Below are 22,782 nucleotides of genomic sequence, written 5' to 3'. Positions count from 1 at the left end.
AAAAGAAAGTTAAGCATTTTTCTCTACAAACCCCCTGCCCAGTATAGGATCAGCCTAAAGCATCTCTGACAAGTATTCATCCAGCCTCATCCAGTTTAAATCATGTCTCCAGCTATACATATGTGGACTATAACATAGGATTATTCAGGTGAACCGTAGTGTTGGTCTGCAAAGAGTAAGATCCAATAGCACCTTAAAGACCAATGTTAACATGCTAGTGGACCCAGATCTTGCTCTAGGATTATTTAATGTGTGTAGGGAAAAAACTGCATGCACACTGTACACAAATTGTACGTGTATCCACTATATGTAATTATAGTTTCAGAAGTCCTGTTTACAACATGTACTCTGCATTAATTGATGCCACAGTTTAGTTCTCTAACCACAGTGGGTAAAGCAGATTAGGATGATCTACATCCACAAGCAGAAATGGAAAGGAAAATTGATTCTTCTAGCACTTTTGAGCTACCTTGTGAATATATATAGTTAAATCCATGCATAATCCGTATACAGTATATCTGATCAGTACAACCTTTAATAGGGAAGAAAATGAAAATACTTGTGATTACAACAGCAAGGTCTCTTTAGAAGGCTAACTGTACACTCCTGTGTAGGTTTCCTCCAGCCTGAATCCACTGAAGTCAGTCGGACTGGTGGTAGCTCTGCACAGGTAGTTTCAGGTGGGGAGCTGTGTTGGTCTATAGTAGAAGAGAAAAATTTGGTTCCAATAGAAATCTAGATCCAGAGGAGTCAGCCGTGTTAGTCTGTAGTAGCAACATAGCAAAGAGTCCAGTAGCACCTTTAAGACGAAACAAATTCACTGTAGCATAAGCTTTGGAGAGCCACAGCTCTCTTCGTCAGCTGCATCAGATAGAAATCTGGGCGGTCTTTCAGGTGCCACCTGATGCTGGACCCGAATCTTTCTCTGCGTAGGAGAACTTTAATTTCTCCAAAATAAAACAGCAGCCGAGCGGTACCGCGAAGAGTAACACGAGCTCTCGGAGCCAGACGGGCTTCCTCAGAAGCGCTGAAGGACGCGCGAAAACTTCTGCCGCGCTCCAAGCTGCGGCCTCCAAGGCCTCCCCGTGTTCCCGTCTGATTTGGCGGCGGCCTAAGGGGCTCCCCGTCCGGAATCGCGAGGCCCTCCCAGGAACCGGAGGCGCCAGGCCGAGCAGGGGTCGCGGCCCTCGGGCGCCTCCGCGTCCTGGTCCCCGCGGGCTGGGCGGGCCTGGTGGCGGGGCCTCCCCGGCAGGGGTCGCTAGGCCGGCCAGGGCCTGCCTGCCTCCCTCCTTTCTGCGGTAGGCGGGCTCAGTTCTTCCCCGCCCCACAGCAGCCGGAGGGCGCCGCGGCCGCTGAAGTGCGATCGATGCCGGGAGCTCGGAGGAGGCGGCGGCGCTGCTGAGCGAGGGGGGCGGCCCCGCCCGGAGATGGGGATTCTCAGCATCACGGACCAGGTACGGGGGGAGGAGGCGAGGGCGGGCGCTCGTCCCCGGCCTCCGTTCCCCTCACGCTCGCGCCCAGCTGCGGCCTCCTTCCTCCGCCCGGCCCGGCCTCGTCCGCTACGCCAGCCCGGGGATGCGCGGCCTAGTGGCGGAGCCGCCCACCTAGGTTCGGCGGGAACAGCCTGGTTTGCGCTCGCAGGCGGCCGGGCCCTCCCTGAGAGCCGAGCTGCAGTGGGGGACACGAGAGGAGGCTGGGCTGGGCTGGGCTGGGCCGGGCCCGGGCCGGATGCTGCCACCATCCCAAGAAGGCCGGCGGAGCCTGGGTTTGGCGTAGCCTGTTTCCCGCCTAAGGAAAAGGAGCTCCGATGGCCCGTCGCGCGCCTCCACCTGCAGCCTCGCTGCCCCTTCTGTTCCCCCGTTCCCACCACTGGGGTAGACCAGCCCCTTCCAGTTTCATGAGCCTCTCCAGACAGGATTTTTTGTTTTTTGCATCCTCTGAACGCTTTGTCTCTTCTGAGGCGGGGAAACGTCCATCCATCCCTGAGTGGATATTCCTATTACAGTGGGAAGGGAGAAGCAGCTCCCTGAAGAAGAGTCTGTTCTAGTCAAAAACGAAAGTCATGTAATAGGTTTCCTTAAGGCCCATCTAGAGTAATAGAAAAAGCAGCATGGGGTTTCAGTCCCAATAAATAGTATTGCAACCTTTTTCGGTGTTTTGGATAGAAGAGAACGTTCTTCAGGGTGCCACTTCTCCCTTCAGCTTTGTAATGTGTTTGGCCCTAATAAAAGGTGTTATATGATTTTTGTTCCTGGACGTTGCTTTGGACCAGTCCAGCCGCTGCAGCCTCTTTTATGCAACTCAAAAGGCAGAAGAGCCTTCTCGGGGTGTGGATCTTGCAAGCCTGTTGTTTTTCTATAATCTGTTTACCCTACTCCTCACTGCTTGGCTTACAGACTGTCATGTTCCCTCTTTGCCAGCATTTTCTTCTGTCTTTATTTTTACATACACACACTCTTCAAAGTATTGGAGCAGATGGTTAAAGTCCCCTGTCACTCTTCAAGAGATGTTTCTCTCAGGATCTTGAAGTTAAGCCAGTGGTCCAGGGCAAGTAACCTTGTCAGACTTGCCACTTAAGGTGCCTTGTGATGTATGCATGTTTTCAGGCAGGTGGGCTAGTAAATTTTTTGTGGCCTTCTATATTCTTGTTTCCTTGTGTATAAAAACATTTGCAACGAGGTGGTTTGCATCCTCTCTGTGAAGTCTTTAGTTTTGTTGTCTCCTTGACCTTTGCAATTATTTTGTCATGGCCTAGCTGCATTTCCCTATTTCTTTATGTGCCTTCCCTATGCATTTAATCCCATTTATTACTGCTGCAGAATTAGCACATCTTGTTCCGAGTTAGGATTGCGCTCTGGGCTATGTGTCACAATTTCCCAGTAGGCGATGGTTGGTCCACTATCTTTATACTTTACTGGGAGTGCCTGTTTGCAATTCTCTTTCAAAAGGCTCTCTCATACTTTTGATTTTAAAAGTGATGCTCACTCTGTGGAATTCAGTAGTGGAGTCTGCTATGCATTTTAAGTGTTGCAAACAAAACTTCAGTGGCTGGAATTGTGTGTTCACATAACATGGACTTTGATTTCTTAATCTAGAAGGGGAGTTGCACTCTGCTTGAATTAATGTATTGATAATACCCAACAGATCTGCATAATTTAACAACATTTAGCTTTTTTATTTTTTGTTATTGTTAGAGTTTTGATTACTTGGCCAAATATTTGCTGTTTCATTGCAGTGTTGGAGATTTATATTCTATTTAAAAGAGAAAAATTTAACAGATAAAATCTGTCATGGGTTGTAGGGAGGGTCTGTCCCTGCAGTCCAGCATCCAGGTTGCCACAGGCCAAAAAAAAGAATTAGGCTAGTTCTCCGGGATTGTCTCTGATCTTTTGTTGCCTGGATAATTGGCTACCAAGTGGACTCTTTTCTTTGCACTAGCCAGACCTTTTAGTAGTTGTCAAGGTGTACTTTTCACAAAGATGCATTGCGTCTTCTGTCTTTTGGAGATGGCCGTCCATACCTAGCTTTCATTCATTCATTCATTCATTCATATATATATATATATGATTAATACTCACTTTCATGGCCTATCTGTGCAAAGTACATTGCAATAATTCTCATTTATCATTTACATCACTCTTGTTAGGTAAGTCATTAACTCATCTGGAAAAATACCTGCGTTCTAATAGCTTGAATTAGAATTTTTACATTGGTACCAACCTCAGCCCTCTGTAGGACTGTTTTCTTTTTAAAAAATGATGCTGTCTCTTGAGAATTAATACTTTCCAGCTCCATTTGTATTCCCATTCTGAAGTTGGGAAACCAACATAGGCTTTCTACACTCGGCATGTTTGTATTTACTATAGACCACACAAACTGAACCTGGATTTTTGTTCCCCTTGTGATTGCGAAGGGGGTTGTTGTACCAGTTGCCCAAGAAACTGCAGAATATAATTGTCTAGGGACCATCTCCTCTTAGAAGAGGAATGCTGGGGACCCATGTGGATGACTCATGCCTCCCCCTTTATGCCCCCCTTCCTTTTACTGCTTTATCCATGCACTTTGGATGAAGGGAAATAAACCTGGGCTTTGCTGGACAGAAACATTTCTCTGGAAAGAGATGCAGAATCTGAAGGAAGATGAGATGAGCAGATGGGGCTGGCATCAGTTCTGCCTTATACTAGCCTGTGCTGTGTATGTGGGAGGGCCATGAGGGCATTTGTTACAGCTCTCTGTTGTATCCCCCCACACACACACACCAGATAGTGGTTTAGAGCTGTACCAAGATAAGGGATCTCCCTTGCTTGTGCATTTGGATTACATATCAATTTACATTGTCCTGCATACTGGAGCCATAAATGGTAAATAGTTGTGAGTAGTTGAGCAAGTTTTACAACAGCTTGAGTATTGTGCTGTCAAAGGAAAGGCTTGATAGAGTTGTGCAGTCAAAATGAATTTACATTCTGATAAGAGTACTGAGAAATAGCGGGATTGTTTGTTGTGGGGGGTTGTGTCACTGGAAGGTGGTAGCTGCCTGACAGCACAACTAACATGCCTTGTGTTCTCAGATAAGTATGATTTATTCCCCCAAACAATTGGGGAAGATCTTTGAATTAGCCTCCAGACTCTCAGTTTTACAGGTTACAGTTGGATGTTATGAAGAAAGTGCTTAGAAAGGAGTGTAGGGACAGACCTAAGATTTTAAAGGTTTTTGGGGGATAATTTTCTTAATTTCAAGAAGCTAACATTGTGGGATTCGGTCCTCGGTGCAAGTCACACCCTCATACGATGTTTCTGACAGCTTTAGTTCAGATATTACTACTCAGCCGGTTTTCCAAATATATAAAATAGGGATGATACAACTTACTGAGCTGTTACATGGAAAAATGAGCTAAAGAAACTTTTACTACTTAATTCGAGTTTTCTCTAGGGAGGAGAGTAGGCTATAAATCTAAAAAGAAAATTAAAAAATGCATTTTCATCTCTAGGTAGGACACCTGAATCAAATCCTTTTTTTCTTTCTGTAATAAAGTGATGCACCTGTTACAGAAGTGCCTGCATCCCAGGATCTCATAGAAACAGCTTGCTCACATTTACAAATGAATCAGAAAAGGTGCTGGTGGAAGCTGTGGGAGCTTTGTTTTCTTCTTAATTGTTTAAGCCAGTGATTAAATACTTCTACCCCGTTCAGAATGTTCTCTGAAACTTTCTGTGGGCCTGCTTGAAGGCTATTTCTGAACAATAAATTACTACAATTAGGAATACAGTTGCAAATCGAAATGATAATAAAGACACTAAAGTGCCGGTGTGTACAAATTAAGTGAAAGTTCGTATTTGCCTGTGTCTATCAATAAAGCCTTATAATGATGGCAGTGAATGCTGTTTGGCCCCAGGGATTATCCCTGGCAAGGGATTAGGAGTGGGCAACACACACCTGCCTTTTGCGGAGGGGAGAAGCTGGCTGTGAGCTACTTGACTGTGGGGTCTCCTCTGCTGGATTGTTCATCTGATCAGCACGTTCACACTAAAATAGCTACATAGTCCACTGCACTAGCATAATCCCCAGTGTCCTTTGGTTTGCACGTGTTGAAGGAGGATATCCACATACAATGGGAGGTATGCCAGTATAAATATTGATACTGGAGCTGCAGAGACAGAGCAAAAAGGAGTCGGAGGAATAAGGAGGAGCAGACGTGGTGGTGAATCCGCCGGTGTATTTTAGATAGAGACCCTTATGCTACGTTCCCAAATTCTTTGCACACTGATTACAGAAGAAGACTGTAGTGGTTCCCCAATCCCGTCTGCAAGTTCTGTGTACAAAGAAGTTTCTGTGCAGGCCTCCAGGAATCTGCTTGTCGGGGGCAAATTTTCCTGGCCCTCTGGCAAGTTTTGAGTAGGGCAGCCATCCAATCCACACATCTGATTGCTGATGATGGTGACGGGAGTTTGGTCCTAGAGTTCTGGCTGATAGAATGCTGTGCCATGCATTGGCTTGTAGGGGCCATGGGAGCTGGATGCATGTCCTGACTGGCTGTGCTATGTGCTGGTGGCAGCAGCCAGGGCTTCAAGGAGGATAGAAAAGGAGAGATGTCTGAGGCTGGAAGCAGGTGGTGGCTTGAGCTGCTAACTACTAATGTTGTCACTCCTCAACCTAGGGAGCCAGATTCATCTGATGTTGACAGCCTGCATGCTGCCTCGGCTTCATGAAGCTGCGCGCTCCCAGAGTACAAGCCTGGTATCCGTAACTGCAGGGACTGATATCCCCGACCCCTGGGAGTTATGCTACTAACCACAGAGCATGTAGCAGTTCCCCACACTAGAACAAAATACACCTATCAGTAACTTAACTGTGCCTCTAGTCTCCTTGTGACCCTACTAGGTAGGGAGTATGAACCCAGGCAGTCCTGACCTCAGCAGTTCTCAGCAGCACATGTAGCTCTCCTCCCCTTTCTCTCTCTTTGTGTGTGTGTTGTCTCTTACATTACACTGAGATTTGGAACAAACGAGTATTCTGTCTGGCACATAGAGAGAGGGTAGGGACTACTCATGTTGCACTGAGCTTTGGAGCAAGCAGTAGTAGTAGGAGTTGTGCAACGCTCAACATAAATCTACAGAAGTACGCTTTTCTTCATATGTTTGCAGCAGAGTCCTTGAGGCAGATGAAGTGTTGGTGGCTTGGCTACCAGACAGCCAAAATTGGTTGATCCTTTTCCTATGTAGAAAAAATGGCCAGAGGAGCCAGAATAATTCTCTCTTGCCCTGATTGTGAAAGGCAAGCTAGGCGATATTTGCATGTGCCAGCACTAAAAACTTAGCCTTTTCATTGACTGATGGGTGGCATGGATTACACTGTGAGTAGTTCAGAGAATTTTAGTGGGTTGTTGCTGAACAATACAGCAAAAACATGAGCTTAATTGTTATTTGGATTGTTGTGGTTTTAACTGCTTTGAATGTCTTCGTGGAAGTAAGATATAAAAGTCCACTAGATTTGACTTAAATATGGCCGTCATCTCCATCTGATTGCCGCCCGTCCCTGCAGATCTCTTTATTTCTTGTAGCAAGTGTCTCAAATGTTGTCATGTCTGTGTCTTTTGGGAGGGACATAGCTGAGTTGCAGGGCACACACTTCAAGTGTTTGAAGTCTCTGAATTAACCTTTGGCCATGTCTATATGACATTGAAAGTTTAATCCCTACTTTAGCAGAGCTAGGAATTGTATCTTCCTGAAACATGAAGAGTCGTTTGGCACTTTCTGATGTTTTATACTTGATGGTGTAGAGTAGACTAGGACGGATTGGCTGGCCCAGTGTAAGGCTGCTTTTTATCCCTTATTCAAATGTTTGTGGAGTAATGGCACGAATACCTCATTTCCTGCTTATTTTACAGCTGTGTTTTCCCCTCCTTTATAGCCTCCTTTGGTCCAAGCCATCTTTAACCGTGATATAGAAGAGGTGAGGTCACTGCTGAGTCAGAAGGAGAATATCAATGTATTGGTAAGTGTTGGGGCACCAGGTTTTTCTTGCACATACTAGTCTGTCTTCTCGTTACTGTGTTATCTGAAAAATCACGTCTTCTTGCTTCTCGCCATCTGGGTATGATTTCCCTGCAGTGTGGGTGGAGTTTGGGGAGAGGGCCCCTGAGGCTTTGGCAAACATTTTCCACGCAGCCTTCATCCAGTCACTGTTTTGCTTTTAGTATCTCTCTCATTATAAAAGAGAAACACTGGACTCCCTTGCTTCAGAGCTTGTCTGAGTATTGGTGTGTTCGGCTGTTGTGTTACTGTGATTGGCCTTGCTTCTGAATGCTGCTTACTCCTGCTCTGGATGGTCTGCCCTGGAGCAGCTTGTTGCTTCTCAGCCCTGTTTCATTGCAGTGTTGGAGATTTATGGCTAATAGCGGTTAATAGTAAACACAGGGCTGTTGTAGGGATGGGTGAGGATTGTGAAATACTTTGCACACTTAAGTGATATACAAGTCAGAAAGGCTCATATCAGTAAATGCTGACTTTGTGGAGAATCAGCTGTACCAGATGCATTGGTCTAGCTGTGCAGAGCAGTGGGTGGCACCAGAATCAGCTGTCTGTTTTGGCACTGCGTGAGTTCTGTGTTAGTCTCCTGGCCTGTGTTAACAGCATTGTTCATCTTGTTCTTGTGCAGTCCATGAGGCAGTAATTAGCTTTTTTCATCTTGGCTCATTCTGCACAGGCACATGGGGTGGAAGCCTTGGGGCGCTATGAGCTGACCTCCTCTCTTAGCACTAGGAAGGAGAACTTTTTTATGTTTGAAGCAGGTCAGCAAGACTAATGATTATGTGCACCTTTGCTGGTCTTGTACAGTATGAGAACTTGGTAGCACCAAGGCACAGGAATGTGAGAAATCTACTTTCCTAGCTTTTTGACCATGTAAGCAGGATGTATTAGTAAGGAATCCACAAGAAAAAGCACCAAGTGTAAATACTCGGGGAAGTATTTTCCATAGAGGCAGGAAATTGTTAATACATTTTGTGTATGCAACTAGGTATTTATGAAAGTTATTAACAGTCTTCATTCTCTACTAAAAGGTTTGTTTGCAGCTAATAATCTTTTCCAAAGGGAGACTTTCTAAATCCAAATACTTGTAACAGTATTAAACATAGGTGTGCTTTGGATTGTTTATTTATTTCAGTTTATAGCCCGTCCTCCCCACAAGTAGGTTCCGAGTGGGTTACGACAGAGTGGGTTCTTAACACCTACATTTGATACTATTACACTGTTTGGTGTAGTGCCAGTTTGGTGTAGTGGTTAAGAGCGCAGGACTCTAATCTGGAGAACCGGGTTTGATTCCCCACTCCTCCGCTTGAAGCCACTTGGGTCAGTCACAGCTTCTAGTTCTCTCAGCCCCACCCACCTCACAGGATTTGTTGTTGTGGGGATAATAATGGTATACTTTGTAAACCGCTCTGAGTGGGTGTTAAGTCATCCTGAAGGGCGGTATATAAATCTAATGTTGTTGTTATTAACTTAGAGAGGCTGTCTTTGGAAAAGTTGCTTAGGAATTCTGAAGTTGCAAGAGGTTGGATCGTAATACCTCTAAAATGCATCATTCTGTGATAATGGATTGTGAGAGAGATGGCTGAATTGTTTTCCACTTCACCAAGCAAAGGTTGAGCTGGCCATGTGATTTCCTTTCTGTTGGGAACAAGAGTGTTAGAAGGAAGAAAAGGAGCTTTAAGTAAAAGGGGGTGTTCCTACTAGAACCTAAGGGCCTGAATTGGTAAGGTTGTTGTTAAATTCTTACTGGGCTAATGGGACAACCTCTGTTAAATAAGGCAGAGTCTTTTAAAGTTGGAGGCAAAATCTCCACTTACAAGTCTTGGCTCATAATACAGCTTAGAAGGTCAACAAGGTTATCTGGTCCAGTCCTCTGTTTCAGACCATCCCCTCTCCAGACTGCCATACACAACTCAGAACAGTTTGCCACATTCACATAGCAGAAGCATAAAAGGACCAGCAGAGCAGAGGAATCTTAACTGAGCCAAGCGAAGCGAGCTGAGTTGAACCAAGCCATGTGCTGGAGAAGGCCGAATGAATGTGTGAGGCATCCCTCTTGGGTAAAGTGATCTCCGTTGTTAGGATGCCTCTGAAGGTGAACGGGAAACAAAGCTTTTGAACGTTGCTGTTCTCATGAAGGAATGAAAAACAAGAATTAATTCTAGAGGTCACTCATGCTGTTTCTCTGTTACCTGGGGGCAAGGAAGAATCGCCCATGGATTGAGACAGGTAGTTGGTAACAGGCAAATAGTGCTGTGGGGTGGGTACCAGAGAGAGTTGAGTAGATAGTAGGCAGTGGGGAAATCGTGGATGAGTCATATAGTGGATGGATGGAAAGAAGGCCCTAATTACTTGAAACGCTGAATTAAGTAACACCCCCCCACACACACACGGTAATGTACCAGTGCATGTGCCAGCTGGGTCATGCTGACTTCTGTACGAGGGGCACTGTGTTATGTGATATATCTGTTTAGGGACTGTGTGGATGATGATGATGGCGAATAATACCATTGTGCTAGTTTTGCACAGTTCTAACAGTGGTATTCTAAACAGATGTGACAAAACAGCTGTTTGATTCAGGCCGCAGGTCACTTGGAATACTGCGTCCAGACTGCACATTACATTTAGCTATCTGAAGAACATATTTCTGACATTCTGAAAGCTATCTTTTAATCCCCATCAGAAGATCCAGTAAATGTTGCCTGTTTTATATATCCTTCTAGTAGGTGAAACATGGTGGTTGTTCACTGTTTTCAGACAATAGAATATTAAATACATGTTGGGATATTTTTGCCTCCTGGGATGTGGTCTGCCTTTTTAGGGTTCATGATTTAAAGCAGTAAAAAGTTGTGAGTGGAAATTAGTTGAACAGCAAATTACATAAAGTCCGGTTCCCCCCCCCCCCCATGAGATAGTGAACTATAAATTTTTGGTTTGAAGTTAGAGATCTGTAGGACAAGCATAGCCAGAATGCTTAGGACTGCATGCTGAATATTAAAAGCTGTCCTCAAATCTCTGGTTCACGGGGAGGGGGGGGAGGGCGCTAACGTCTGAGAAAATAATTTTCACATTAGCTCGGAATGGATTGACTCATCTGTTCTGGTTCAGATTATTCTGATTCAGTTGGTTTGAGGCTGAGAAATGAAATGGTTTGTCTTTCTCACTGTACAAGTCTTCTTTCTGGTTTTATTTTTTATTTTTATTTATTCAGTACTCTGCAGAACGATTTCTGCTTATTCAACCCAGATTTCAGCTATTAATCTGTATCCTCTTTTAGTATTTTTCCCATTTTATCCATTGGCCTTAGAGCGCTGACATCCCTCTGAACAGTGGAAATCAAGGACTTGGTGCTAAACCCAAAGGCCAGATGTTGGTTGATATGCTTCAAGGTCTAAGTAGCACTTTCTGTCTCTTAATAGCCTTTAGAAATGAGTTGAGGACCCACTTGCTTTGCTGTTAAGGTTAGATTGGCATTGAGTGTCAATGCAGACAAAGTGACGAAGTTTGCGCAATGCTTCCTCAGTAGCATCACAATATTACTGTGTCCTTTTTTCATCTGTCATCAGATGCGTTGACAGTGTTCATTTAACATCGCATCCTGATCCTCGGCGTTTCACTCCTGTGCTGTAGCACTTTTGATCAAAAATGAGCGGTTGGGGACTTTCTATATATACGTTGGGGTGGATTGTGGACTTTCATTTAGAATCCCAGTGTTATTTTTTTTTTAGGAAAAAAGTTACGTATTTAACCCTCCTGCAGTGTTCCTGGAAATTTGAAACGGGGGGGGGGGAATTAAAATATATTCAGTACTTTTAAAAATCAAACAAAATATGCAAAACTATGGCAATTGGACAGTTGTGGGATGGGGAAAAAAGGTACAAGAAAATTTTATTAAAATATGGGCAGCCCTGTCCTGACTGACCCAGCCCAAACACCTGGACCTAGAAACATGAAATTTGGGGAGAACTTTCCTTTCATTTTTTTTTTTTTTGAAAAATTTTTATTGGGTTAGAATCCATTATTTCCACATTTACATTCAATTTTCCCCAATTTTTTCTCTAACCCCCTCCCTTTCCCCCCCCTTTTTGTTGACTTCCAACAGCTTTCCAACCCTTTGTCCCCTTTCCCTTACTTTTATTAGCTTCCTCTATCTAAAACAAATATATATTCTCCATTATTCTAAGCAGTACATCCTTAACTATTTTTAACATTATATGCCCAAACTGTAAGCCTTTGTTTCCATCTTAGATAAACAATTTATCCCAATTTTTCAATTTCAGGTATTTCTATATATCATAAACCATATAGATCATACATTCGTTTATATCAAACAATTTGACTTATTCTCTATATATATTACTCATTCTATCTTTTTATAATAGTTCTATATATCTCTCCTCACGTAGTCAATCAATTTGACCCATCTATATCTTCAGACATTCAGTTTGGTACAAAACTTGTCAGAAAAAAAGAAAATATTGTTAGTTAATCGCTCCTTATATTTAGTCCTTATAATTAATTATTTTCTCTATGTTCTGTTTGTTAACCTATATATATCTATAAATATGTCAATCTATTAATCTGACTGCTTATTAATTCACATTTATCTCTTCTCCCCCCGGTAAAGTCTCCCCCCTCTACTTCAATACTTCAGTAGTTCTCAAACTGCCACAGTTTTCCTCCCACCTCCCATTTCTTCTCCAGGTATTGTTTCAGCTTCTCCCAGTCTGTGTTGAACTGCCCTGAGTCCAGATCTCTCAATTTTCTTGTCATCTTGTCCATTTCAGCCATATACAGCAATTTGTAAGTCCAATCTTCAATAGTTGGCACTTCTTGTACTTTCCATTTTTGCGCATACAAAAGTCTAGCTGCTGCTGTCATATAAAATATCAACGTCCTGTGTTGGGCTGGAATTCCCTCCATTCCCAAGTTCAGTAGCAGGAGTTCTGGGTTCTTATTAATTTGAAATTGTAAAATTTCACTCATTTCTCTTATTATTTCCCCCCAGTACTGCCTGGCTACCTCACACGACCACCACATATGATAGAGGGAGCCCTCATGCTTCTTACATTTCCAGCATTTATTAGAAGTATTCAAATTCCCTAGCGCAATCTTCTTTGGTGTCATGTACCAACGATAGATCATTTTATAAATGTTCTCTTTGATATTAATACATGTCGTTGTCTTCATTGTAGTTTTCCACAAGTATTCCCATGCCTCCATTGTTATTTCTTTATTAAAGTTTATAGCCCATTTCACCATTTGTGTTTTAACTATCTCATCCTCGGTATACCACTTCAACAGTACTTGGTATACCTTGGATATTCTTTTCTTATCTTCTTTAAGAAGGGTCTGCTCTAGTTCCGAATTCTCTATTCGTATACCTCCCTTTACAGAGTCCGAATTATATAAGTCTCTGATCTGTCTATACTGGAACCAATCGTAGTTAGGTGATAGTTCCTCTTGTGTCTTTATTCTAAGTTTGGATGCTTCAGTTTTAGTTATTTCTTTATACGTTAAACATTGTTGTTCATTATCAACAGCTCTCGGGTCTATCACCTCATATGGAACCACCCACAAAGGGGTTCCTTCTTGTAGATAAATTCTGTACTTCTTCCAGATTATGTATAGACTTCTCCGAACAAAGTGATGCAGGAACATCGAGTTGACCTTTACTTTGTCATGCCATAAATATGCGTGCCATCCAAATATTTTTTTAAATCCCTCTAGGGCTAATAGTTTCTTGTTCTTTAATGTCATCCATTCTTTCAACCAAACTAGGCAGATTACATCATGATAAAGTCTCAGATTGGGCAGTTGCATTCCGCCTCTTTCCTTTGCATCTTGTAAAACTTTCACTTTCACTCGAGGCTTCTTGCCTGCCCAAACAAAATCTGATATTTTCCTCTGCCATTTTTCAAATTGTTTGGAGTCTCTGATGATTGGTATTGTCTGTAGCAAAAACATTACTCTTGGTAACACATTCATCTTAACTGCTGCAATCCTGCCCAACCATGACAAATTCAATCTATTCCATTTAATCAAGTCTCTCTCTATCTGAGTCCATAGTTTTTCATAATTGTTTTTGAATAGATCTATGTTCTTTGCAGTTAATTCGACTCCCAAATATTTCACTTTACTTGTTACTTCACAATCCGTTGTTTCCATTAACAATTGTTGTTTCTGCTTAGTCATATTTTTGCATAATATCTTTGACTTCTTTTTGTTAATGAAGAAACCTGCCAAGTCTCCAAACTCCTTGATCTTATCTATCACTCTTGGCATGTTCTCCAATGGGTCCTCTACAATTAACATTATGTCATCCGCAAATGCTCTGACCTTGTATGAATAGTCCTTTATTTTTATTCCACGAATTTCATCATCTTGACGTATTTGTATCATCAGAATCTCCAATACTAAAATGAACAACAATGGAGATAACGGGCAACCTTGTCTTGTTCGTTTACTTATCGTCAATTTCTTAGTCAATTCATCATTCACCACAATTGCTGCAGTCTGGTCTCTATAAATTTCCTTAATTGCTCTGATGAATCTTTCTCCCAATTGTAGCTTTTCCATAGTGGCAAACATAAAGTCCCAGTTTAAATTGTCAAACGCTTTTTCAGCGTCAACAAAGAAGAAACCAACCTCTTTGTCACAACGCTTGTCATAATATTCAATAGCATTGATCACTGTCCTTAAGTTGTCTCTTATTTGTCTGTCTGGCAAAAAGCCTGCTTGTTCCTCCTCTATGACTTCCGAGAGCCACCCCTTCAATCTCTCCGCCAATATCTTCGCAAAAATTTTATAGTCATTGTTGAGTAGCGATATAGGTCTATAATTTTTCACATTAGTCAGGTCTTGGCCCTCTTTTGGGATCAATGATATATTCGCTTCACTCCAAGTTTCTGGAATCCTTTGATCCCTTAAAACCCCATTCATCACCTCTTTTAGGAATGGTGCCAGTTCATTAGCCATTGTCTTATAGAATTTAGCCGTAAGTCCATCTGGCCCTGGCGCCTTTCCTAGATTTGCAGATTGTATTGCCTTACTTATTTCCTCATCAGTTACTTCACTATTCAACTTATTTCTCCAAGCTTCCGAGATTTCTGGAAGTTTGGTTTTCTCCAAATATGACGCTATTGATTCTTTGTTTACTTCTTTTTTATTATACAGCTTAGCGTAAAATTTATAAAAGGCTCTACTAATGGTAGCCTGCTCCAAATACGTTTTGTTATCTTCGCAAATTTTATTTATTATCTTCTTTTCCCTTTTCTTCTTCAATTGCCATGCCAGGTACTTCCCAGGTTTATTAGCACCCTCAAACGCTTTTTGATTCAGTCTTTTGAGATTCCACTCCAATTCTTTATTGCTCATTGCTGTTAGCTGTTCTTGAAGTATTTTAATTTCCTGGTATACCTTCTTTTTCCCTGGTCTCTTTTTTAGCTGTATTTCTTTGGCTTTTATTTTCTCCTCAATCTCTTGTCTTTTCTCCTCTTTCTTCTTTCTTGCTCTACCATTTAAGTCCATTAGTATGCCCCTTACAACCGCCTTGTAAGCATCCCAAACTTTATTGGTTGGTACTTCTTTATTCACGTTGTATTGTATAAAAAACTTTGTCTCTCTTCTCAGTATTTCCATATTCTCTCTTTCCTGTAACAAGTCCTCATTTATTCTCCATGCTTTCCTTTTTCTCTTTTTTCCAAATTTCCACATAATTGGGTTGTGATCTGAGCCTACCATAGGCATTATTTCTACCTCCTTAGTCCATAATGCTAAGTCTTTTGAGGCCCAGATCATATCAATTCTTGATAATGTAGAATGCCTTGCAGAATAAAAAGTAAACTGTCTGCTTTTAGGATATTCTCTCCTCCATACATCTTCAAGAGTCTCTTGTTGAATCAACTCAAAAAAAAGCTTTGGTAATAGTCCTCTTTTCTTTTGTGCCGTTGTAGTCTTTTTGTCTAGTTCCAAGTCTGTCACTCCATTGAAGTCTCCAGCAAGAATTATCTGGTCGTATGCAAGATCGTCTAAATGCTTCCTTAAATCCTCAAAGAAGCTTTCTTTTGCACCGTTAGGTGCATAAAGTCCGACTACCAACACTCTCTTTAAATTCCAAATACATTCCACTGCTACAAATCTAGCTTCCACATCTCTCATAACAAATTTTGGCTGTAGCTCCTCTTTTATGTACAACACCACTCCTCTTTTTTTCTTGTTGGAGGCCGCTACATATTCTTTGCCCAATTTTCCAGATTTTAAATATTTTACATCCTGCTTTCTGATATGGGTCTCTTGCAAACAAACAATGTCACATTTTTGTTTTAGTAGCCAGTGAAAAGTATTTTTCCTCTTATTCGGTGAGTTTAGTCCATTTACATTCCAAGATAATACTTTACACTCCATACTCATAATCTTGTTGGTAAGTCTTTTTCATTGTCCTTAATAAATCGCTCCATCTCTCGCTCAGATCTGATGCGTTTTTTGGCCCCTCCAAACTCAAAGGACACTCCTTCCGGTAACTCCCATCTGTACCTGATTTTCATGTCCTTCAAAATCTGAATTAGCACTTTATATTTTTTCCGGTCCAGTAACACTGATCTGGGCAGTTCCTTCATTATAATAATCGTCTTGCCATCAATCTCCAATGGATCTTGAAACTGTTTTGTCACAATCCTCTCTTTCATATTTCGTGTTGTAAACTGCACAATCACATCTCTTGGTAGTTTCCTCTGGGTTGCTATTCTCGAATTCACACGGTATGCCACATCTAGGATAGCCACAACTTCCTCCTCCTCCTTCCCCAGGTACTCAGCCAACACCTCAGTCATCTGTTCTTGCGCTGACTTTCCTTCCACTTCTGGCAAGCCACGAAAACGTAGCTGCTTCTCCATATGTTTAGTTTCTGCAACTGACATTCTCCCCTTCACCAATCTCATCTCTGTTTGTTGCGTGTCTGCTAAATTCTCCATCGCGTCTTCTACTGTTTTAACTCTCTGCTGCGTTCCTTGTAATTCACTTCGTATTGTTTCCATACCTTTTTTCACTTCTGACAGCTCCGATTTTACTGTCTGTGTAACCTCTTTAACCTCTTTTATCAGCTCCAATTTCGTGTCCTTAAGTTCTTTAATCATATCTAAAAGTTTTTTGTCCAGGTTTTTATCCAGGTTTTCTATTGCCGATTGCCACTCTTTTTTTGACATCGTGGGGCTTGCTTTAGCTCGCTCCCACGAATCCGCTCTCTTCCTTAACTCCGTGGCGTAAAATTTAACGTTTTTCTATTTTAAATGTCCCGGTCTTCTTATAGAAATTAAATTTTAAAGAGTCCAAAATGTCGGGCGTCTTTTCTCTATGGTTTCTCTATGATTTTGTAATCCAAGATGGCCTACTTCCTCTTCCGCTGAAGCCGCGACCCTTCCCCTTTCAAAAATGGCGATTCCCTACTTCCTGCCCTCCAGCAAGGGCCGCTTCTCTCCAGCCACTCTATTGTTATTACGCACTTCCTGTCTCCCGTCTTCCCACAGCAGATCTCGCGATGGTGTCTTTTTCTCACAGCTCCAAAGCCACAGGTATTCAAAACAATAGTCCCATTTCTTTAATAACTTCTTTAAACTTAGTCTCTTTTTAAATTCGATTCCTGCCGAGTCTTCCCCTCCTTTTCACTAGTCTGTTGCAGTTTAAAAATCTACTTTTTTTCCTCTCTGTTTTTATCAATCTGTCCCGTCTCAGAAGATAATGATCTTTACCTTCTCTTCACTTTTCTCGGGTTGTAATCGCTGTTTCGATTTTAAGTTCCCCTCTCAGCTTCTTCCCCCAATCGATGCTTGGGTATGTAGGTCTTATGCCAGCCGAATTGGCCCCAAAACTGCCGCAGAGATTATAGCCGACCCGTCGCAAGGTGGGACCTCAAGGATCGGGGGGAGACTCGTTGTGAAGAGCCCCCCCTCGTCCGAGATCTAGCTCACCCTAGGGTCTTGAGCGTTCTTTGCCTGCTCCCCGCCTGAGAGCAGTCGGCCGCGGGCTATTTTCACCCCGCCGGCCGGTTAAAACGGCAGTCCGGTCAGCTCCGCAAGTGGAGCTGCGTTAGACCTCCATGGATCCCAAACAGGAAGTCGGGGAGAACTTTCCTTTCATGATGTAAATATCCACTAAGAAGGGATTTTAAGAAATTCGCCCTCTAAGGGGGTAAAAAGGGGTAAAATGCGTTTTCCCAAAGGGATACAGCTTCCGTGTGAGGGCTGGCAGGCTATTGCCTGCTTGTGCCCCTGCCCACTGCCAGCTCAGCCAATCTTCCCTGATTGGGCCAGCCTTTCAAGGTCATTTGCATATGCGAGCTGATTTGGGCTCACAACATTCTACATCTCTTCTCCCCTCCCCCCCCAAGACAGTTGGTACTATGCTATTATACTACAAAATCAACTCAAAAAACAAACAAGCCCACAAACCAAAAAATGTTACATACCCATAAGCAGGGCTCATTTCGAGGGGAAATGTGCTGGAATGCAGTTCCGGCAGTTCCCCCAAAGAGGTCATATGACAGGTGGCACCGCCCACCTGACTGTCAGCCATTTTGGGCCTGTGTCGGCCTGGGTTGGGGCCGAAATGGCCCAGATCGGGCCTCTGACGGATGGTGGATCACTTTCCCGCTCAGCAGCTACCCCAATCCTGACCATTTTGGGCCCAATTTCAGCCCTGAATGGCCAGGACTGGGTCCAAAACAGCCAGGATAGGTGGTGTCAGGGGGTGTGGCATATGCAAATCAGTTATGCCAATGACACACTTCCAGTGCTGGCAAGGGGTGTGGCATATGCTAATGAGTTATGCTAATGAGTTCCTCCAGCTCTTTTTCTACGAAATGACCCCTGCCCATAAGTATTATAACCAGGGGTCATTTCATAGAAAAAGAGCTGGAGGAACTCATTAGCATAACTCATTAGCATATGCCACGCCCCTTGCCATCGCCGGAAGTGTGTCATTAGCATAACTGATTTGCATATGCCACACCCCCTGACATAACCTATCCTGGCTGTTTTGGACCCAGTCCTGGCTATTCAGGGCTGAAATTGGGCCCAAAATGGCAAAAAGGGGCTGAAAATGGTCAGGATCGGGGCCGCTGCTGAGTGGGAGAGTGATCCACCACCCGTCAGAGGCCCAATCCGGGCCATTTTGTCCCCAATCCAGGCTGAAACGGGCCCAACCTGGCCGAGAGTCAGGTGGGTGGGACCACCTGACATGTTACCTCTTTGGGGAACTGCTGGAACTGCGCGTTCCCCCTCAAAATGAGCTCTGATTATAACTGGATTTAAAGTAGTTAAATACCATAGAGAAGCATGGGTATCAAGCTAATTACTTAATAAAGTAAAACCAAGTCAGAAGAGAAGCACCTGGGCTGAGGCAAGAGCACATGGTGGAGAGCTGTTGCTAGAAGGTAAGGGGTTTTTGTCTTTCTGCCTCTTGCCTTTCCCTAGCTACTTTGTGAGAAGCTGAGGGTGAGTGAGTTCTGTGTAGCTTGCTAGAGAGTGGTTCTCGTTAAGTTCTGTGTGGGGCTGTTGGGGGTTGAGTGAATTGCTGTTGCTTGCTGCTGGTTGCTGTTGCTCTTGGTTACAAGCCCTGCCCCTACTGTCCTGGGGCCCTGCTGGGCTAGGCAGGAAGTGACCTTTTTGAAATAAAAGGCTCCTCCTCACCAGAGGGCTAAAGGGCTCTTGGCCTGTGGCTCTTAGCCTGGGGGACCCAAAACTCCACTGAGAGTACTCTGGGTATATATTTGGAAGGCAATCATGTCTACTGAAGCCCCCTTCTCAGTCACCTGCATGGAGTGTGCCGTGTTTGTCTTCCTCCCAGAAGAGAAGATGGAGTTCACTTGCCAGAAGTGTAAGCTGGTCAGACTTTTGGAAGAAAAATTTCAGAACCTGGAGGAGAGGATCACCACCCTTCAGGAGATCAAGGAAGGGGAGGATTTTATTGACAAGAGCCTGGGGGCTCTGCACAGCCAAGAAGAGGAAAGTCAAGGAGAAGAAGAAAGAGTCCATCTCCCTTCTGAGCCTCCTCTCAGATCTATGGTACAATCCTGAAGACGTCAACGAAGAAGATGCTCTGGTCCACTTGAGCTCAAGAATCGTTTTGAAGTGCTAGAGATGGTGACGGAGATGAGAGTGGAAGAAGAACTGCAAAGACCTGGAAGAGGGAGTGCAGAGGACATGGGGCCACACGGAAGTGGGAAAAAACGGAAGGTGGTAGTCGTCGGGGACTCTCTGCTCAGGGGTATGGAACGCCATGTCTCTGGGCCAGATCCCCTATTCCGAGAGATGTGTTGCTTGCCGGGGGCCAGAATTCAGGATATTACCAACCAACTGCCGAAACTCATTAAGCCTGCTGATAAGTACCCGTTTGTGCTGATTCATGTGGGAACGAATGACGCGGCTGCGAATACTGTCGCAAGAATTAAAGAGGATTATGAAGCTCTTGGAAGGCAGTTGAAAACATTGAGGGTTCAGGTGGCATTCTCTCCTATCCTTCCAGTCACAGGAAGAGGAATGCGCAGGGAGCAGACCATACTTGAGGTAAATCGTTGGCTGAGATGATGGTGCCGGCAGCAGCACTTTGGGTTCTGGGACCATGGGACAGGTTTTCTTAGAGAAGGCCTTCTAGCACATGATGGGCCATACCTCTCAAGGGCAGGAAAGAAAATGTTTGGAACGAACCTGGAGAACTTCATCAGGAGAGTTTTAAACTGATGCCGCAAGGGGAAGGGGATGATCGACATGGTGATTTCAATGACGAAGTGAAAACAGTGGGGACCCACCTGGGTAGGACAGGTCAAACAAAGGTACAGGGCTACAAGTGTCTATATACCAATGCCCAAAGTATGGGCAATAAGAAAGAAGAGCTTGAGCTTCTATTGCAAACAGAGGGCTACGATATAGTAGGAATTACTGAGACTTGGTGGGATGATTCCCATGACTGGAATGTGCTAGTGGATGGGTATGAGTTGTTCAAGAAAAACCGGAAGGGTAGAAGAGGAGGTGGAGTGGCATTGTATGTGAGGAGAAGGCTTGACTGTCAAGAAGTTATGGAGAATGGGGTGGACAGCCCAGTGGAAAGCATATGGGTAGAAATAAGAGGAGGAAGGACAAAGGGTATTATTATTGGAGTCTGCTACAGACCACCTGACCAGCGAGAAGAAACGGATGCTGCCCTCTTTGAACAGATTCAAAGATTCCAGACATCAGAACCTTGTAATTATGGGTGACTTCAACTTCCCCGATGTGTGCTGGGAGACAGGCTCAGGAAAGCGTCATGAATCATGCAATTTCCTGACCTGCCTGGCCGATAACTTCCTTTTTCAAAAGGTGGAGGAAGATAGAAGGGGCTCGGCCATACTAGACTTGATATTAACCAACAGGGAAGGATTGGTAGATGAGGTGGTGGTGGTGGGGACCTTAGGGGGAAATGACCATGTCCTCCTTGAATTCCAGTTGCTGTGGGGGGCCAAGGAAGTTCGTAGCCAAACTTGAAGGTTAGATTTTCATAGGGCCAACTTTGATGAACTCAGAGGCTTGATGAGAGTCATTCCGTGGGGGAGTGTGCTGGAAGGGAAAGGAGCGAGTGAAGGGTGGGCCATTCTCAAACACGAGCTTTTGCAAGCTCAAGCCCTCGCTGTCCCAGCAAGATGGAAACATGGTAAGGGCTCCAAGAAACCGATGTGGATGAACAGAATGCTCCAGAATAAGCTAAGGGAAAAAAGGAAATGTTCAGGAAATGGAGAGAAGGACAGACTTCTAAAGAGGGGTAGATGAGGGTTACTAGGTACTGCAGATCAGCCATCAGAGAGGCCAAAGCTCAGTACGAGCTGGGTCTGGCCAGGAGGGCTCGCTACAATAAGAAAAACTTCTACAGATATGTGAGAAGCAAACGCAAGGTAAAAGAGGCAATTGGACCGCTGTTGGGAGTAGATGGAGAAGGTCTGATGCAGGACAGAGAAAAAGCAGACAGGCTTAATGACTTTTTTGCCTCTGTTTTCTCCCTGAAGAACTCAGGCACATCTAGAGATAGTAGAAAATGTGGCAGGACACCTGAGTGGCTAATTGACATTGACAGAGAGGTAGTGGAGAGGCATCTGGCTGCCCTGGATGAATACAAATCCCCTGGGCTGGATGGGATGCACCCAAGAGTGCTGAAAGAACTTTCTAGAGAACTTACAGAACCCCTGTCCATCATCTTCAAGGCCTCCTGGAGGACTGGGGATGTGCCACAAGATTGGAGAAGAGCGAATGTTATCCCAATCTTTAAGAAATGGAAGAAGGATGACCCAGGAAACTACAGGCCAGTCAGTCTGATGTCTGTTGCTCGGAAGATATTAGAACAGATTTTAAAGGGATCAATCTGTAAGAATCTGAAGGACTGCTCAGTGATCCGGGGAAGTCAGCATGGTTTTGTTCCTAACAGATCTTGCCAGACCAACCTGGTTTCCTTCTTTGATCGAGTGACCAGCTTACTAGACCGGGGGAATTCTGTTGACGTGATTTATCTGGATTTCAGTAAAGCTTTTGATAAGGTCCCCCATGACATTCTGATGGGCAAACTGGAAGACTGTGGAGTAGACTATAGGACAGTCCGGTGGATAGGGAACTGGTTAGAGCACCGCACCAAAGAGTGGTGGTCAATGGCGTTTCATCAGATTGGAGGGAGGTGTCCAGTGGGGTGCCACAGGGCTTGGTTTTGGGCCCGGTACTTTTTAATATTTTTTATCAGTGATCTGGATGAAGGAGTGGAAGGGCTGCTCACTAAATTTGCTGATGATACCAAATTGGGAGGAGTAGCAAACACCCAAGAAGATAGAATTAAAATTCATCAAGACCTGAATACTCTGGAGAAGTGGGCAGCTGTGAATAGGATGCAATTCAACAAAGACAAGTGCACAATATTACATCTGGGCCACAAAAATGGGAAGCACAAATACTGGATGGGGGATACACTTCTGGGCAGTAGTATATGTGAAAGGGATCTTGGGGTAAGAGTGGACTGTAAACTAAATATGAGCAGTCAGTGTGATGCGGTGGCAAAAAAGGCTAATTCAATCTTGGGTTGTATCAAAGGGGCCATAGCGTCGAAATTGCAGGAGGTCATAGCCCCTCTCTGTACTGCCTTGGTTAGGCCTCACCTGGAGTATTGTGTGCAGTTCTGGAGGCCTCACTTCAAAAAGGATGTGGACAAAATTGAGAGGGTGCAGAGGAGAGTGAAAAGGATGATCAGGGG

At 43.9% G+C, this 22,782-nt stretch overlaps 1 protein-coding gene across 1 annotated transcript in view; it reads left to right on the top strand.

The window, feature by feature from the left end:
• The first annotated feature begins 1,384 nt into the window (after positions 1–1,384).
• Positions 1,385–22,782, top strand: part of ANKRD52 (ankyrin repeat domain 52) — an 83,619-nt gene continuing 62,221 nt past the window's right edge. Inside the window, exons 1-2 of the mRNA XM_054978724.1 lie at positions 1,385–1,454; positions 7,409–7,492. Of these exons, the coding sequence (XP_054834699.1) occupies positions 1,428–1,454; positions 7,409–7,492 (111 nt within the window). The 5' untranslated portion in view covers positions 1,385–1,427. The remainder of the gene's footprint in view (positions 1,455–7,408; positions 7,493–22,782) is intronic.

The sequence above is a fragment of the Eublepharis macularius genome, chromosome 4, assembly GCF_028583425.1.
Source record: "Eublepharis macularius isolate TG4126 chromosome 4, MPM_Emac_v1.0, whole genome shotgun sequence".
NCBI classification, from domain to species: Eukaryota; Metazoa; Chordata; class Lepidosauria; order Squamata; family Eublepharidae; genus Eublepharis; species Eublepharis macularius.
Note: the sequence above shows the minus strand (reverse complement) of the source record. Positions and strands in the feature narration are given on the sequence as shown.